Source organism: Salmo salar, chromosome ssa10 (genome assembly GCF_905237065.1).
Source record: "Salmo salar chromosome ssa10, Ssal_v3.1, whole genome shotgun sequence".
NCBI classification, from domain to species: Eukaryota; Metazoa; Chordata; class Actinopteri; order Salmoniformes; family Salmonidae; genus Salmo; species Salmo salar.
Window position 1 is genome coordinate 24,625,989 of NC_059451.1, and position 18,556 is coordinate 24,644,544.

General features: G+C 44.8%; 1 protein-coding gene across 2 annotated transcripts in view; it reads right to left on the minus strand.

The window, feature by feature from the left end:
• Positions 1 to 6,379: 6,379 nt before the first annotated feature.
• Positions 6,380 to 18,556, minus strand: part of adamts10 (ADAM metallopeptidase with thrombospondin type 1 motif, 10) — a 41,276-nt gene continuing 29,099 nt past the window's right edge. For both annotated transcript variants that reach the window (XM_014216511.2, XM_014216510.2), the window contains exons 17-25: positions 18,283 to 18,406; positions 14,837 to 14,917; positions 14,483 to 14,646; positions 14,262 to 14,388; positions 13,187 to 13,316; positions 12,801 to 13,005; positions 12,364 to 12,540; positions 8,366 to 8,540; positions 6,380 to 8,268 (exon numbers count right to left, since the gene is read on the minus strand). In XM_014216511.2, coding sequence (XP_014071986.1) covers positions 8,159 to 8,268; positions 8,366 to 8,540; positions 12,364 to 12,540; positions 12,801 to 13,005; positions 13,187 to 13,316; positions 14,262 to 14,388; positions 14,483 to 14,646; positions 14,837 to 14,917; positions 18,283 to 18,406 — 1,293 coding nt within the window. In that variant the 3' untranslated portion in view covers positions 6,380 to 8,158. The remainder of the gene's footprint in view (positions 8,269 to 8,365; positions 8,541 to 12,363; positions 12,541 to 12,800; positions 13,006 to 13,186; positions 13,317 to 14,261; positions 14,389 to 14,482; positions 14,647 to 14,836; positions 14,918 to 18,282; positions 18,407 to 18,556) is intronic.

Below are 18,556 nucleotides of genomic sequence, written 5' to 3' on the forward strand. Positions count from 1 at the left end.
TCCTTGTCAATCTACACACAATACTCCATAATGACAAACCGAAAACAGGTTTTTTGAAATAGAAATACAGAAATACCTTATTTACATAAGTATTCAGACCCTTTGCTATGAGCCTCGAAATTGAGATCAGGTGCATCCTGTTTCCATTGATCATCCTTGAGATGTTTCTACAACTTGATTGGAGTTCACCTGTGATAAATTCACTTGATTGGACATCATTTCAGTGCAAAAGAGCAAAAACATGTTAGCATGTCAGCATGTCAGAGCAAAAACCAAGCCATAAGATCGAAGGAATTGTACGTAGAATGGCGCCGGAGAAGAAGGCAGACGTTTTACGTGTCCCCAAATGATTGTGTTTTTTTGTTTGTTTATTTGCATTGTTTGTAACTTATTTTTTTTACGTATTTTGTACATAATGTTGCAGCTACCGTCTCGTATGACCGAAAATAACTTCTGGACATCCGGACTGCGATTACTCACCACGGACTGGCAGAATCTTTTTATTCCTTTAACAAGTCTGATGAGCCCGACGCGAACAATATACTGCTTTCTCGGGAACAGGCCCAGAACCCCGTGATCTGCATGAAGAGGAGGCAGAGAAAAAGGGGCCAGAGGGCGGGCTGCCTTCTGAGAATTCGTAGGCGATCTAATACACCCCCACTTCCTTCCACTCTGCTAGAAAACGTGCAATCTTTGGAGAATAATATCAATGACCTATGCGCAAGATTAAATTACCAACGGGACATTCAAAACTGTAATATCTTATGCTTCACGGAGTCATGGCTGAACAACGACACTATTAACCTCTTGACGTTACCCTAGGATAGGGGGCGCCACAGCGCATTTTGGAAAAAATTCGAGCCCATTTTCAACGGCCTACTAATCAGACTCAGAAGCTAGGATATGCATATAATTAATACCTGTGGATAGAAAACACCCTAAAGTTTCTAAAACTGTTTGAATGGTGTCTGTGAGTATAACAGAACTCATATGGCAGTCAAAACCCCGAGACATATGGAAACAGGAAGTGGAATTCTGAATTGCGAACTCAACTTCATCACGTTGCCTATTAATCACACCGTGAGATATCGTTTATTGAGCACTTCCTATTGCTTCCACAAGATGTCGCCAGTCTTTACAAAGTGTTTTGAGCCTTCTACAGTCGAAACTCAGTGAATGAGACGCGTTGGAAATTGGTCACAGCGGGAGGGCCATCACCATTATGACGCCGGCGGCCCTGTCTACCCCCACCTTTGGAAACGTTTTGAAACACATTGAAATCGTCCCCCTCGAATCTTATTGGCTCTCTTGTTGAAACAGGCCCTGAAGATTTATGTTATACAACGTTTGACATGTTTGAACGAACCTAAATGGGAAAAAATTGCTTTTTTCCGACACGGCTGTCCCGCGGCCGGCAGAGCTTTGGAATACTGCCTTCAGACGCGCTAACAACAGCAAGCTAATGGAACATAAAGGATGGACTTTTTCGACCGAAAATACATCTGTTGTGGACCTGGGATTCCTGGAAGTGCTTTCTGATGAAGACAACTAAAGGTAAGGGATTATTGACAATATTATACAACATTAGATGTGAATTGCGATTGTTCCAAGATGGCGCCGAGCTGTATTTACCAGCTCATTTTCTGAGTATCGCATCCCCTTTTATCGCTAAGTGTGATTACCCAGTAAAGTTATTTTTAAATCTGGTATGACAGGTGCTTTCAAGAGATATTCATCTATAAATCTTAGAATGACAATATTACATTTTAAACATGTTTTCGAATAGTAATTCAGTAAACTGTAGCACTGTTTCATCGGATGCTTTTGACGGGATAATAGTTAGTCAACGTCAGACGCCGATGTAAAATGCTGTTTTCATGTATAAATATGAACTTTATTGAACAAAAGAATGCATGCATTGTGTAACATGATGTCCTAGGTGTGTCATCTGATGAAGTTTGTAAAAGGTTAGTGCTGCATTTAGCTGTTTTTTGGTTATTTGTGATGCTTGTGGTTGGTCGGAAAATGGCTATGTTGCTGCTTTTTACGATGGACTCCTCTAACATAATCTAATGATTTGCTTTTCCTGTAAAACCTTTTTGAAATCGGACGACGTGGGTCGATTCAGGAGAGGTGTATCTATAAAACAAAAATATATATATATATATATTTTTTTTTCAAATTATGAAATTTTGTTATGCTAATGGCGATATGATTTTTCGCTGGATTTTGATCCCGCTGACGGGATGAGACGCTTTAACATACTGGTTATACGCTGGTTATATGCTGTACCGTGTGGTGGATGAATCAGAATTATTTGGGTAACATAGATAATTAAGATGTCTTATCTGCATAATATGCTTATGTGATATACTCGTTATTAGAATGTATCCCTTTGGACTTTGGTGTTGGCAGTTGTATTTCTTCCCTCAGCTGGGGCTCAGTCACTTGGGGCCCAGAGAGGGGAGAGGTCAGGCTTGTCTTTTACATTTCTCTGGTGCTATGCAGAATATCAGAAAGGGAAGAGGACAGGATGGAACATTGTCTTCATATGTGAATGTGCCTTTACCTATTCTTAAACTATGTGAAGGGATGGTGTGATTAATGGGGAACCAATTACTTGTCTCCACAATGTCTGTGCTCAAGTCACTCCCTCCTTTGGCATTGAGGGGGAGGTGTATGGCAGTGTCTGGAACCATTGTATGTCCTCTCTGATGTTGCACTTATCCTGGTATAGTATATGACCTAGAGGCTCACTCCCCTCAGTGAGCTTGTCCAGGAGAGGGGTCAAGAAGGGGTTTTACTTGAGATGGGAGTATCTAGAGTAGACAATAGAGTTATGCCATTGGATGAGTTGGTGTTTTTGTGCTATGAAGTACCAGGAACGAGATTAGAACCTCGTCTTAGGGACCAAACTGAACGATAATTTATAGTGAATGCTATCTGGCTACGGGATACTCCTTTCTCATTATAAAGTCTTCCTTTGTGAACTGTTCCTAATATCTGTGGTTTGTTATGTCGACTAGGGGGGTGGATCTTTGCTATAAAAGATCTCAGTAGCCATTGTGTTGTCACTCTCAACGGTTCATTAGAAATAGGGAGTCGTTGAAAGTCATTGCTATTGCAAAGCTCTTATTATTAAAGATGTAGTTTATGTATAACTCTGACTGGTGTGTGAAGTTTGTCTCTCCTCATTTGGTAATACAGAAATTAACCACCACAACCGGCAGGATAGAACAGCGGCGTCTGGTAAGACAAGGGGCGGAGGACTATGTATTTTTGTTAATAACAGCTGGTGCACGATATCTAAGGAAGTCTCGAGCTATTGCTCGCCTGAGGTAGATTATCTCATGATAAGCTGTAGACCACACTATCTACCTAGAGAGTTTTCATCTGTATTTTTTGTAGCTGTTTACATAGCACCACAATCAGAGGCTGGCACTAAGACAGCGTTGAATGAGCTGTTTTCCGCCATAAGCAAACAAGAAAACGCTCACCTAGAGGCGGCGTTCCTAGTGGCCGGGGACTTTAATGCAGGGAAACTTAAATCCATTTTACCAAATTTCTATCAGCATGTTAAATGTGCAACCAGAGGGAAAAAAACTCTGGACCACCTTTACTCCCCACACAGACACACATACAAAGCTCTCCCTCGCCCTCCATTTGGCAAATCTGACCATAATTCTAACCTCCTGATTCCTGCTTACAAGCAAAAATTAAAGCAGGAAGCACCAGTGACCAGATCAATAAAAAAAAGTGGTCAGATGAAGCAGATGTTAAACTACAGGACTGTTTTCTAGCACAGACTGGAATATGTTCCGGGATTCCTCCGATGGCATTGAGGGGTACACCACATCAGTCATTGGCTTCATCAATAAGTGCATCGATGAAGTCATCTCCACAGTGACCGTACGTACATACCCCTACCAGAAGCTATGGATTACAGGCAACATCCACACTGAGCTAAGGGCTAGAGCTGCCGCTTTCAAGGAGCGGGACTCTAACCCGGAAACTTATAAGAAATCCTGCTATGCCCTGCGATGAACCATCAATCAGGCAAAGCGTCAATACAGGACTAAGATCGAATCGTACTACACCGGCTCTGACACTCGTTGGATGTGTCAGGGCTTGCAAACCATTACAGACTACAAAGGGAAGCACAGCCGCGAGCTGCCCAGTGACAAGAGCCTACCAGACGAGCTAAACTACTTCTATAATCGCTTCGAGGCAAATAACACTGAAACATGCATGAGAGCACCAGCTGTTCCGAAAGACTGTGTGATCACACTCTCCACTGCCGATGTGAGTAAGACCTTTAAACAGGTCAACATTCACAAGGCCACAGGGCCAGACGGATTACCAGGACGTGTACTGCGAGCACGCGCTGACCACCTGGCAAGTGTCTTCACTGACGTTTTCAACCTCTCCCTGTCCGAGTCTGTAATACCAACATGTTTTAAGCAGACCACCATAGTGCCTGTGCCCAAGAACACTAAGGTAACCTGCCTAAATGACTACCGACCCGTAGCACACATGTCTGTAGCCATGAAGTGCTTTGAAAGGCTGGTCATGGCTCACATCAACAGCATTATCCCAGAAACCCTAGATCCACTCCAATTTGCATACCGCCCCAACAGATTCACAGATGATGCAATCTCTATTGCACTCCACACTGCCCTTTCCCACCTGGACAAAAGGAACGCCTATGTGAGAATGCTATTCATTAACTACAGCTCAGCGTTCAACACCATGGTGCCCTCAAAGCTTATCAATAAGCTAAGGACCCTGGGACTAAACACCTCCCTCTACAACTGGATCCTGGACTTCCTGACGGGCTGCCCCCAGGTGGTAAGGATATGTAACAACACATCCGCCACGCTGATCCTCAACACAGGGGCATCTCAGGGGCGCGTGCTCAGTCCTGCTCCTGTACTCCCTATTCACTCATGACTGCACGGCCAGGCACGACACCAACACCATCATTAAGTTTGCCGATGACACAACAGTGGTAGGCCTGATCACCGACAACGACCTGACAGCCAATTGGGAGGAGGTCAGAGACCTGGCTGAGTGGTGCCAGGACAACAACCTCTCCCTCAACGTTATCAAGACAAAGGAGATGATTGTGGACTACAGGAAAAAGAGGACCGAGCATGCCCCCATTCTCATCGACAGGGCTGCAGTGGAGCAGGTTGAGAACTTCAAGTTCCTTGGTGTCCACATCACCAACAAACTGACATGGCCCAAGCACACCAAGACAGTCAAGAAGAGGGCACGACAAAACCTATTCCCCCTCAGGAGACTGAAAATATTTGGCATGGGTCCTCAGATCCTCAAAAGGTACAGCGGCACCATCGAGAGCATCCTGGCTGGTTGCATCACTGCCTGGTATGGCAAGAATGTGCAAAGCTGTCATGAAGGCAAATGGTGGTTACTTTGAAGAATCCCAAGTATAAAATATATTTTGTTTAAACTACATGATTCCATATGTGTTATTTCATAGATTTGATGTCTTCACTATTATTCTACAATGTAGAAAATAGTAAAAATAAAGAAAAACCCTTGAATGACTAGGTGTGCCCAAACTTTTGACTGGTACTGTACGCATTACCATACCCGGTCTCAGGGATGGCTAACTCTGGAAATTCATTTGGTCTCTCCTGAGTTAGGTAAATCAGCTTTTAGTTTTCTTGCACCTTATTTGTGGAACAAACTGTTCTTAAATTTGGTGCCTCTAAGCAAATTCAGAAAGCTGATTGAGGACCCTATTACTGATGAATGTGTTTGTTTTTCATGACTGTTTTTCTTTCTGCTTGCGTTTTGTATTTATATTTTGACGTGTGTATTTTCTGTAATTTAGGTAATTCAGTGCTCATCTGTAAAAGAGACCTTGGTCTCAGTATGACTCCCTGATAAAAAAGGTTAAATAAAACCTGGCTCTTTGGCTCTTCACTGACAAGTAGAGATTCCCAGTGTTACTGTAAGTGCAGTGGGCCTCGGATCAGCACAGTGTAATCACGAGTATAGAGTATACTGCTGAGAGATGTGGGGCTCCTTGTCTTCAATAGCCTCCTCATTCTGGGTGAACATCAGCATACCCAGGAAGGCCCCAAGTTAAGCTCTGCTATGATGCAGGGCCTGAAATGTGTCAGTGGTGATGACTCATGCCAGGCCTCAGTAACCATCTGCAGATTTCCCCCAATCAGGAAGAGCCTAAAGCAGACATATCACAACCTCACCGAGGAAACACTAGTGTCATTATTTTCCATGACATCTATGAGATACAGAAACAGATGGATGATCATTTGATGATCTAGCTTTCTGTCTGGGCCAGGGGTTTCCAGAGGGAGAGAGGGTAAAGCACACAATGCTCAATGCATTTATTAACAATGCGCCATATTTATTCACTTTAATATGTTAATTTCAATGGTTGTACATGGGGAACGGGGGAATGTTTCTGTAGTAATTAAAGCACAGTACATGTCTGTAACAATAAGCATCTGAAAACAACAAACAATATTGTCCCTAACATTTGATAAAATGGTTTGCCTCTGAGGTCACACCATGACCAAAATGGTTCAAAATAGAAAATAGAAAATGTTGTTTACATATTTAGACCGTCAAATAAGACAGTATGTTTTATTAAAACAGTTTTGTTATGGTTTTTGTGAGATAGTAAATTATCAGTCAGTGTGCTGACACCCAGTTTTATAAGAGACTGAATGTTTGGTAACTTATGGCTCTGTCCCATACTGAGTTACTGTAGGCAAGGAAATAAAGGGTTAACTTCTCCTCCTCTTCTCACAAACTGACATAGCACTATTTCTTTAGCACCAACCTCAACAAAAGCACTTTATATTCAACAGAATGACAACAAATAACCACAATAATTAGCTAAGAAATAGCACCATTCCAAAGCACCATCAGGAGAGTAATAACAACCTAGTTACTCCAATAGAAATCAGAGCGGACATATTGCAACGGCTGGTTCTGGGTGTGAGCTCAGTAGATGGATGGATGTGTAAAAAGGCCTTCACTGTACATGCAGCATATTAAAAACCGAAGTGAACTGGTTGACCATTAAAGGCGCAGCAGGGCCATGCTATCAGACAGAAGGACCACTTAAGACCAGAGGACATGTGAGGGTCTCTGTTCCGATCGAATCGGTTGTTGGAAGTGGTTCACTCAGTGATGGACACTTTTCCACTCACTGTATATGTGACTAGTACAGAGACCCATGTAGCATTTTTCACATTGATGAGGCAACGGTGCATTTGCCTGTATCTAAATGTGTACAGTAAGGGCTACAGTATGAGAGATGTGTTGAGGTTAGCTGCTAGACGTGAACTGAACCGACCATTGACCAGCCCTTGCTGGGTCCCATAAAATGACAAGACAGTGGTGAGTAAACGGTTATGAACATAGACCGGACCGTGGATGGAGAACCTTAGTGTTAAGTAGAGTCGTCGAGACAAGTCCCAAATAACTAAACTAAACAACAGTATCCTTATGACTAGCCATACTTTGTGCAAATCAACCCCTTTTCAAAAAGCATAATATTAATAAGAATTCATAAAGATTTAGTTCTGAGACAAAGCATTGACAAGATAACATAGAAGACCACAGGAGTTGACAACAGCCACCAGATAACTAACATTTACATTTGGTAAGTGATAAAGTATCAGGTCAATTTCATTTGTACAGTGTAGATTGTGTACACATAGAACAACGTCTGTAAATATACAAGTAAAGGTCCGTATGGACAGTGTCTCAGGGTAAGATTGGGCCACTTAATAAAAAACAGAGAAACGTAACTAAGCTGAACAGAGTACTTTGGCCAGTCCTGTGGCCAGCATGGCAATGGTAGTAGCACCAAACACTAATAAGGATATAAGGACATAGAAACAGAGGTATCCCAGCAGCCCATCTGGTCTTCACAGCAGTGCCCCCACAGCTGGTATCAGTTAGGGCAATTTCAGAGTGGGGGATAAAAGCACAGTTCGCTCTCTCACCCTCCCCTGATGTCAGAGAGGCTGCTCTGCGGTGCGATGGCTTGTCAGTCCCTCCCCCTGTGGAATGTTGAGCTCAGGCGGTCTGGTCTGGTCCCGCTGGGGATGACTCTGAGTATGGGTCTGGTTCTCACTCACTGGATCAGGGGTCAGTGTCCTTGGCAGGTCTTACAGCACATCTGTCTAAAGTAGGGGCGGCTGCAGAACTTAAACCTGAGCACTAGGGGGCAGTACGCCACTGTGTTCACATCTTTACACTCTGGAAGGGAAAAAAATATATAAAAACATCTTAAATGGATATTAAGCTGGCAGGAAAATATACTGAGAAGGTAATTAATACAGAGTTGAACTTTGACCTTCAGGGTCACCCTCAGGGATGTCCATGGGTAGGCTGCTGAGGTCACATTTGCTCTTGCACTGCTGCATGGCTGCCGGGCGCAGGAGGTCTGGGCACTCATTGGACGGCTGGCCGGTGTGTACAAGACACTGCACAGAGCGCATCTCCTGACCCAGACCACAATTGGCTGAGCACTGACATAGAACAGAGAGAGGGAGAGAGAGAGAGAGAGAGACAGGTCACAAAACTAGGAGGACGTAGTAAAGACGGACAATAGAGCACTTACATTTATTTATTTATTACCCCTTTTTCTCCCCAATTTCGTGGTATCCAATTGGTAGTTACAGTCTTGTCCCATCGCTGCAACTCCCGTACAGACTTGGGAGAGGCGAAAGTCGAGAGCCTTGCGTCCCCCGAAACACAAACCAGCCAAGCCACACTGCTTCTTGACATAATGCCTGCTTAACCCAGCCACACCAACTTGTCGGAGAAAACATGGTACACCTGGCGACCATGTCAGCGTGCATTGCACTCGACCCACCACGTGATGGGACAAGTACATCCCTGCCGTCCAAACCCTCCCCTAACCCGGATGACACTGGGCCAATTGTGCGTCGCCCCATGGGTCTCCTAGTCGCAAACCAGGATCTCTAGCGTCACAGCTAGCACTGTGATGCAGTGCCTTAGACCACGGCGCCACTCAGGAGGTCTACTATACAAATCTAAACAGGAAAGATTAACATTGTCTCGTATTTCCTCTTCACTTCAATACATCAATCAGTCAAGGACCTACATAGACTACATGGCCAAAAGGTATGTGGACACATGCATGTCGAACATCTCATTCCAAAATCATGGGCATTAATATGGAGTCGGTCCCCCCTTTGCTGCTATATCAGCCTCCACTCTTCCGGGAAGGCTTTCCACTAGATGTTGGAACATTGCTGTGGGGACTTGCTTCCATTCAGCCACAAGAGCGTTAGTGAGGTCGGGCACTGATGTTGGCAATTAGGCCTGGGTCACAGTCGGCGTTCCAATTCATCCAAAGGTGTTCAATGCTGTTGAGGTCAGGGCTCTGTGCAGGCCAGTCAAGTTCTTCCACACCAATCTCAGCAAACCATTTCCATATGGACCTCGCTTTGTGCACAGGGGCATTGTCATGCTGAAACAGGAAAGGGCCTTTCCCAAACTGTTGCCACAAAGTTGGAAGCACAGAATCGTATAGAATGTCATTGTATGCTGTAGCATTAAGATTTCTCTTCCCTGGAACTAAGGGGCCTAGCCCGAACCATGAAAAACAGCCCCAGACCATTATTCCTCCTCCACCAAACATTACAGTTGGCACTATGCATTAGGGCTGGTAGCAGTCTCCTGGTTTCCGCCAAATCCAGATTCGTCCAGTCGGACTACCAGATGGTGAAGCGTGAATCATCACTCCAGAGAATGCGTTTCCACTGCTCCAGAGTCCAATAGTGGCGAGCTTTACACCACTCCAACCGACGCTTGGCATTGCGCATGGTGATCTTAGGCTTGTGTGTAACAGCTTGGCCATGGAAACCCATTTCATGAAGCTCCCGACAAACAATTATTGTGCTGACGTTGCTTTCAAAAGGAAGTTTGGAACTCGGTAGTGAGTGTTGCAACCGAGGACAGACAATTTTTATGCGCTGTGCGCTTCAGCACTCAGCAGTCCCAATCTGTGAGCTTGTGTGGCCTACCACTTTGTGGCTGAGCCGTTGTTGGTCATAGACGTTCCCACTTCACAATAACAGTACTTACAGTTGACCAGGGCAGCTCTAGCAGGGCAGAAATTTGATGAACTGACTTGTTGGAAAGGTGGCATCCTATGACGGCGCCACTTTGAATGTCACTGAGCTCTTCAGTAAGGCCACTCTACTGCCAATGTCTATGTGCTCAACTTTATGCACCTGTGTGGCTGAAATAGCCGAATCCACAGTTATCTTTCTCTCTCGCTCGCTCAAATGTTAAAGCACCAGACATAATACATTTCCTACTACAGTCGGTCCTACTACTGCGACATTCAAATGTTAAAAAATGTATCTGAAATGCAGCCATACACATCAACAACCGTTGTTTCATATACAGTTGAAGTTGGAAGTTTATATACACTTATGTTGGAGTCATTAAAACTTGTTTTTCAACCACTCCACAAATTTCTTGTTAACAAACTATAGTTTTGGCAAGTCGGTTAGGACATCTACTTTGTGCATGACACAAGTCATTTTTCCAACAATTGTTTACAGACAGATTATTTCACTTATAATTCGCTGTATCACAAATCCAGTGGTTCAGAAGTTTACATACACAAAGTTGACTGTGCCTGGATACAGCTTGGAAAATTCCAGAAAATGATGTCATGGCTTTAGAAGCTTCTGATAGGCTAATTGACATAATTTGAGTCAATTGGCGGTGTACCTGTGGATGTATTTCAAGGCCTACATTCAAACTCAGTGCCTCATTGCTTGACATCATGGGAAAATGAAAAGAAATTAGCCAAGACCTCAGCAAAAAAATAGTAGACCTCCACAAGTCTTGTTCATCCTTGGGAGCAATTTCCAAACGCCTGAAGGTACCACGTTAATCTGTACAAACAATAGTACGCAAGTATAAACACCATGGGACCATGCAGCCGTCATACCGCTCAGGAAGGAGACGCGTTCTGTCTCCTAGAGATGAATGTACTTTGGTGCGAAAAGTGCGAATCAATCCCAGAACAACAGCAAAGGACCTTGTGAAGATGCTGGAGGAAACTGGTACAAAAGTATCTATATCCACAGTTAAACGAGTCCTATATCGACATAACCTGAAAGGCCGCTCAGCAAGGAAAAAGCCACTGCTCCAAAACCGCCATAAAAAAAGCCAGACTATGGTTTGCAACTGCACATGGGGACAAAAGGTCGTACTTTTTGGAGAAATGTCCTCTGGTCTGATGAAACAAAAATAGAACTGTTTGGCCATAATGACCATCATTATGTTTGGAGGAAAAAGGGGAAGACTTGCAAGCCGAAGAACACCATCCCAACCGTGAAGCACGGGGGTGGCAGCATCATGTTGTGGGGGTGCTTTTCTGCAGGAGGGACTGGGGGACTTCACAAAATAGATGGCATCATGAAGGAGGAAAATTGTGGATATATTGAAGCAACATCTCAAGACATTAGTCAGGAAGTTAAAGCTTGGTCGCAAATGGGTCTTCCAAATGGACAATGGCCCCAAGCATACTTCCAAACTTGTGGCAAAATGGCTTAAGGACAACAAAGTCAAGGTATTGGAGTGGCCATCATAAAGCCCTGACCTCAATCCTATAGAAAATGTGTGGGCAGAACTGAAAAAGCGTGTGCGAGCAAGGAGGCCTACATACCTGACTCAGTTACACCAGCTCTGTCAGGAGGAATGGGCCAAAATTCACCTAACTTATTGTGGGAAGCTTGTGGAAGGCTACCCAAAATGTTTGACCGAAGTTAAACAATTTAAAGGCAATGCTACCAAATACTAATTGAGTATATGTAAACTTCTGACCCACTGGGAATGTGATGAAAGAAATAAAAGCGGAAAGGAATAATTCTCTCTACTATTATCTCTACTATTCTGACATTTCACATTCTTAAAATAAAGTGGTGATCCTAAAACATTTTTACTTGGATTAAATGTCAGGAATTGTGAAAAACGGAGTGTATGTAAACTTCTGTAAGGTGTATGTAAACTTCTGACTTCAACTGTAGCTTAATAACACAAGATAGATATTGGTCTCCACTACGACATACAAGTGTATCCAAAATGCAGCCTCAGGCTACACCTAAACTATAGCCTACTGTAGTCTATCAAAACTAATTTCCTGTTAGAAATTATTACTTTTTTAATAACTAAATCCTGCTGCTAAAGGATTATTTTACTCCTGAGACAAAACTGGTGAAATTAATATCCTACACCTGTAAAAGGTCTAGTTGAATGAGAGCAGAGTTCAATACAGAGCAGAGCCCATGTTAACCCCAGCCTTACCTCTCCCCAGGGCCCTGTGACCCACATGGGGGGTGGGCAGCGCTGCAGGTTACAGCGCACCCTGGTGGTGGGACGTCCATACTTGGGACACTGGGACTCTGGCAGTGTGTCTCCACTCTCCCCCCTCTTACACAGAAGGACACGGTGCCTGAACCCTGGACCACAGCTGGGATTACACTGGTGGAGAGAGAGGGATGAGAGTGAGAGAGATGAGGGAGAGGTTATTCAAATCAGAGCTCCAGCCTCTATAGCCCCAGAGTACACCAGAGACCAGTACATAATCCAACCAGCAGGTGGCATTGGTTACACACAGAAATGTTGCATAGGTACAGAAAGTGTCGAGGTAAGCAACTTCTCTCTGTTTCTAAAAATCTCTAGATTCTGCTTGTTAGTTTAAAAAAAAGTTGGATAGGCTTATGGGGGTATTTTGGGTGTACCTCTGACCAGTTCAGGGCCAGCCACTCTGGGGGGCAGGTGTGGTTTTTGCAGGGCTCAGTGAGGGGTGGTCGTGGGGGGGTACAGGCGCCGTCGTCCTGCACCTTCTCCTCTGTAGGAGAGATCTTCCTCTTACAAAGCACCTCTCTGGTCCTCAGGCCCCCGTTACAGCTACGACTACACTCAGACCACTCCCCAGACCACCAGCTGTGGGAGACACAGACAGACAGGGCTTAGTTCAGCAGGATCTCATACTCTCACACTCCCACACACATGTGCATACACACATACACACATGATAGGTAAACACTTATTCTGCATATATAGTCATAAGGGCCCAATCAGAGGAGCTCCACACACGCAGTGGGACAGATACATTGACACTCACCTTGGGGAGCATGGCTCAGAGTTGCAGCCTCGCTTCTTGTCTTTGGGTTTGCTCTTCTTGTCACAGAAGTGGTTGTAGACCACAGAGTGATCAGCTTGCTTCTTACACACTACCTGCTGGATCTGAGCACCTGACAGAGAGAGAGAGAGAAACACATTATAAAACAGCGAAAACTCCTTTGATCATTCATCTGATGCAGCTCACGCTGTGTGGCTCAGGTAGTAGAGCACGGTGCTTGCAACGCCAAGGTTGTGGGTTCAAATCCCACAGTGGACCAGTATGAAAATGTATGCTTTCTACTGGATAAGAATGTCTGCTAAATTGTGTAGAACTTGTACAAGCACTTCTCCTCTCGCTTGTTTTGCTGACATTAGGGTCAAGGAAATGTGCTTTTAAGCAAAGTAAATGAGTTTATATCAAGCTAGTTACTTTGGATAATTTACCCGCAACAGAAAGAAAGCAAAAGAAAGAGTGTGTGTAACTTGAAAGTTGGCTTCAGCACGAACTCCTGCAGTTCCACAGTACCTCTGTTCATAAACATCCCATTCCCATGTTTCCCCAGGGTCAGTGTTACGTTAGGTTTCACCAACCCCACAGTACCTCTGTTCATAAACATCCCATTCCCATGTTTCCCCAGGGTCAGTGTTACGTTAGGAAAACTCTCAAGCCAACAGGGGATATGCACTGTGAGTTTTTTATGTACCAGCGTGTGTTTGTGTGTGTGAGAGCGGGAATATGAGAAAGCCGTTGAGAAAGTGAGGGTATGCACTGTGTAAGTTTACTAGAGAGGTCAATAGACTGTCTATATAGAGGACCCAGCCCTGCCCAGCAGCTAAATGGATCAATAGTAAAACACAATGGGTGTGTCATGACGATCATGATGCTATTTTTAGCCTCAATAATATGAAATGAACATAGGATAAGAGATTGAACTACATGAATAAAAGGCTCTGTGTACATTTCTGAATCAAATAATATCAATCAATCAATCAATAAATCAATCAATCAATCAATGAGCAGTGATAGAGCCAGAGAAGAGTACAGTACAGAGTTATAGAGCCAGTAGTGGTGGTACCCCCAGCGCAGAGTGCAGAGCAGCGGGACCAGGATGTGTAGTGCCAGGCGTATCCAGTCAGAGGGTCTCTGTTGACTGGAGGGTTGAAGCGGTAGTGGATCCCTGGGTTCTCGTCCCTCACCAGCACCTACACACACACCAACACATACGTATGTCACGTATGGTGTTCCATAGAATAATTACTGTTACACACACAATAACACACACAGCTAGGCCATTACCATGACGATGAGGGTCATGTTGGTGGGCCCCAGGGCCTCCAGGGTCTCAGGCTCATCAGTGGGTCGGCGGTAGTGGAAGGTGGTCCCTGCGATGTCGAACCTACGAGGGGTGTCGATGGTCAGCTTCCCATTGATGAAGTACTGGTCCCCTTTACTCTTCAGCACTAGAGCAGAGAAGGAACGAGAGGATGTCTGACTGAAAACGTGTTATATGTTCTAATAGTTCTAATAACAGCATTACTGATGTGCCGATGCACTTACATTTTCATTTCAGTTTGAGTGTGAATGTACACTATAGAATCCAGCATGACAGAATAACACATTGTGTGAGACAGAAGAGACATGAACTCTCACCTAGGTAGTTGAGGGAGACGTTGAGCTCCTGAATATGAATGAAGGTAGATCCTTTGGGGATTCTGACCACCTCTTCATAACCTGGGATCACACACACACACACACACACACACACACACACACACACACACACACACACACACACACACACACACACACACACACACACACACACACACACACACACAGAGAGAAAGAAAGAAAGAAAGAAAGAAGAGAAAGGCAATGTGGAAGTTTTATTTACTGACATACTGGAGGGAGAATGATGTATAAATAGTGTTTTACTCTGTGGGACTTCAATGGAATAAACAGAGCCTTCGGATTCCAACCAAATTCCTGGGCAGCGTTCAGTAACCATGTTTGAAGCCAGGCTATGCTGTCCAGCCAGCCACCACAGCCCTGTAAATAACTTCAGTCTCACAAAAAAAATAATAATTTAATAATCCATTCCAATGGTGCGACCGCTGAGGAAAGGAGAGGCTTGACTTTTGACCTCTCTCTGGTGCAGCAGTCAGTGCAGTGAGTAAATTCAGTAACCCGGGTCTGTACTTGCGGTTCCTGGCAGCTGGAGAGGGAGAGGTTTTTCTGTTAATAATCAGGGGCCTATGTGGTAAAGAGAGAGCCAAAGAGCAATAAACCCCTGGCCCTCAACCCCTGAGTAACCCTCCACCACAGACAGACAAGACACAGACAGACAGACAGACAGACAGACAGACAGACAGACAGACAGACAGACAGACAGACAGACAGACAGACAGACAGACAGACAGACAGACAGACAGACAGACAGACAGACAGACAGACAGACAGACAGACAGACAGACAGACAATGAAAGAAAGAGGATAGACTCAACAGATGAAGAGAGGAGAAAAAGAGAGAACCTAGAAAGATAGATGAGAAAGCATCTCAGACCTCAGATGGGAGTAGTAAGGTTGCAGAGGCAGGGGAGAATATGGCACCATCATGACTCTTAGGTGTGAATCTCTAGATAGAACAACATGCTCAAAACACCAGCCCATCTGCTGTACTGCTTGGTTAGTGAATGACAACAAACCCCATTTAAACCCTCCTGGGAGTGAGGATTGGTCTGCACCTCAGAGACATAAAAAACCCTGTAGACATGACTGCTCTGTGGGTCGTAAATCAGCCAGGAGCCAGAGTGTAGGCCCAGGCTAAGGCTGTTGCTGAGCCGGCCAGTGTGGTCCCAGCCACCGAGCTGCGGCCACCCCAGGAGGGTGTGTCCACTCTGAGGGTTCCAGAAGGGGGAGGTAAAGGGGTGGAGGGAGAGGGCTTAGAATAAACCTGTCCGGCTTTGTAGGCATACCACTCACACAACCCACACCTAAAACTGCCTGCCACGTGCCCCCAAACGGGCACAAGAGAAACCCCTCACACTCCTTCCTCCCCACAGCCTTCCTCCCCACAGCCTTCCTCCCCACAGCCTTCCTCCCCACAGCCTTCCTCCCCACAGCCTTCCTCCCCACAGCCTTCCTCCCCACAGCCTTCCTCCCCACAGCCTTCCCGCCAGTGGAAAAGAAAGTCCAAGGTCTCCATATTGTGGTGGCAGAATTTCAAGGGAGCTGTTGTAACTTCTCAAGGGATATGTTCAGTGTTGGAATGTGATGTTATGCCTTCCATAGACTCCTGGAATGTCTGCACCCTGACACAGGGCAACTGTTCTGGAACTGTTGATGTGTTGAAAGAACTGTTGTTCAAACAATATGATAGTATGATCACCTTCCACTAAATAAGGGTGGACATGAAAATATTTATTCCTTGAGTTCTTCCTTGTGAAATCAGAGGTGGATCTCCCCTGTAGCTGCTTGTATTAAATGGTTTTCTATAATATCATTGAATAGTCTCTGCCTTAATCTTTGGATGGAATTTTCCACAACATTTGGTGCTGTGACCCGGATGAGAGTGACCTGACTTTTTGATCCGGTTCGCTCGGCTTGGACTCAAGACTTCCCTCTGGCCACAAAAATTAGTAAGAGACCTTATTTAAAAATCTCTGAGGGATTTTCCAGCCGAGCCTTAATGGTAAAAGATCTCGTCCTCCTCATCCACAAAATTTAGGGGTTCAATTTGGCAGAACTATTTTCCTATAGTAATGAATCTCACCGGTGGTAGGTAGAACCTAAGGAAACTGGTTCAGGGATCTAAGGAATTTGATCCATTGTATTACAATCACATGTAGAATCTATGGAAATTGGTTCAGTTGATCTAAGGAAACTTATCCATGGTTAATATTGATCAATAGTGGGTATTCGGAGTTTGACCGCACTTTAAAGTATTCTGAGTTTGACTATCCTTTAAAGCCCACATAATCACACGATAGCCTACAGGAAAAGTATTCGGAGTTTGACTGTACTTAAAAAGAAACAATATTATTCAAGTGTTTTGAGAAGGAATTAGGGTTAGTGCAGTATCATGTACCTGCAGGGTGACGTTACCCACGGCTCTCTAATAGGACAGAGGACCACAAGCCTTCCAACTGTCACTATGATGGAATGATGGAACCGAGACCTCTGGAGTGTCTATAGGCTGAGCCTACCACAAGCCCTCGACAACAGCTTGGTTTTCTTGGAGATGGTGATGGCTAATTCTTGTGCCTGGCGTCATCTGTAAGCCTGGCTGGGCTGTATCAGTTTTCCCCTGACATGTTTCCACAGAATTAATCACAAACCATTAATCAGGGCCAAAGTGTTTAGACTGAAATAGGTACTGAAATAAAAGGTCATTATGCACCTACAGGAGGGAGAGAGGGAGGGAGAGGGGTTGGCAGGGCAAGATGTTCACCAGTAACTCTATATGATTAACTGGTACAGTATGCAGATCATGCAACTAGAAAGCTTGCATGTGAACAGATAATTATACATTACTTTCAAAATGTCTGAGGTCCCCTAACTCACATTGCAAGGCAGTAGTCCAACACATATTTAGCTCTTGTCAGAATCCAAATGCATGCACACATTGTTTGAATTTCCATAAAACAATTTGGTTGCATAATCTCTCTCGATGGATGTCTCGAACTTAACTAAATCTCATTCTCAGAACGTTGCTGGAGCTCCCTGGTCCAAAACACAGGCCCTTTCTTCTTTCACATTTTATTTGTGTTTTTCTTTTTTATTCCCAAGGCTAATTGAGAGGTATGTGTTATTGGCCTGTTCTAGAAGTGGTGTTGGAGGGAGCAGAGAGTTTGAGGACAGAGAAACGCAGCAATCAGGGTCTTTTAAAGAGAGAGACATGTCCTGTTGCCAAGTCTTGGAACAGAACAGTCCCCCCAGTGTCTGTCTGTCCACGCCTGCCCGGCCTGAGAGAGGGGCCCACTGCCACCCTAACTGTAGAGACCATCATTGTGCAGTAAGCATCAAAGAATGGGGTTAAGATTCCTTCCTAGCAGTATTGTGGTGAATAGACTCCTGCTCTGTATACTAAACTGTACCTCCTTCAGGCAAGGAGTCATTGAAGACGCCCTCTATGGCCTCACAGTTGCTCCCGTCACCCCCGCAGATACGGCAGCGGTCCTCCCGCACATCCGAGCCCAGGATCCGGTCACAGCCCACGTGCTGCAGGGAGACAAGGGCCACAGATCAAAGGGTGCAGGCAGAGGCACACAGACACAGACACTAGCCTCTATGGAGAGCAAAGCAGAACGCACACTGTCCTTTCAGCAACAGAAGTGAGGCTGATTGAAATGTTTCCCAGGTGCCTAATGA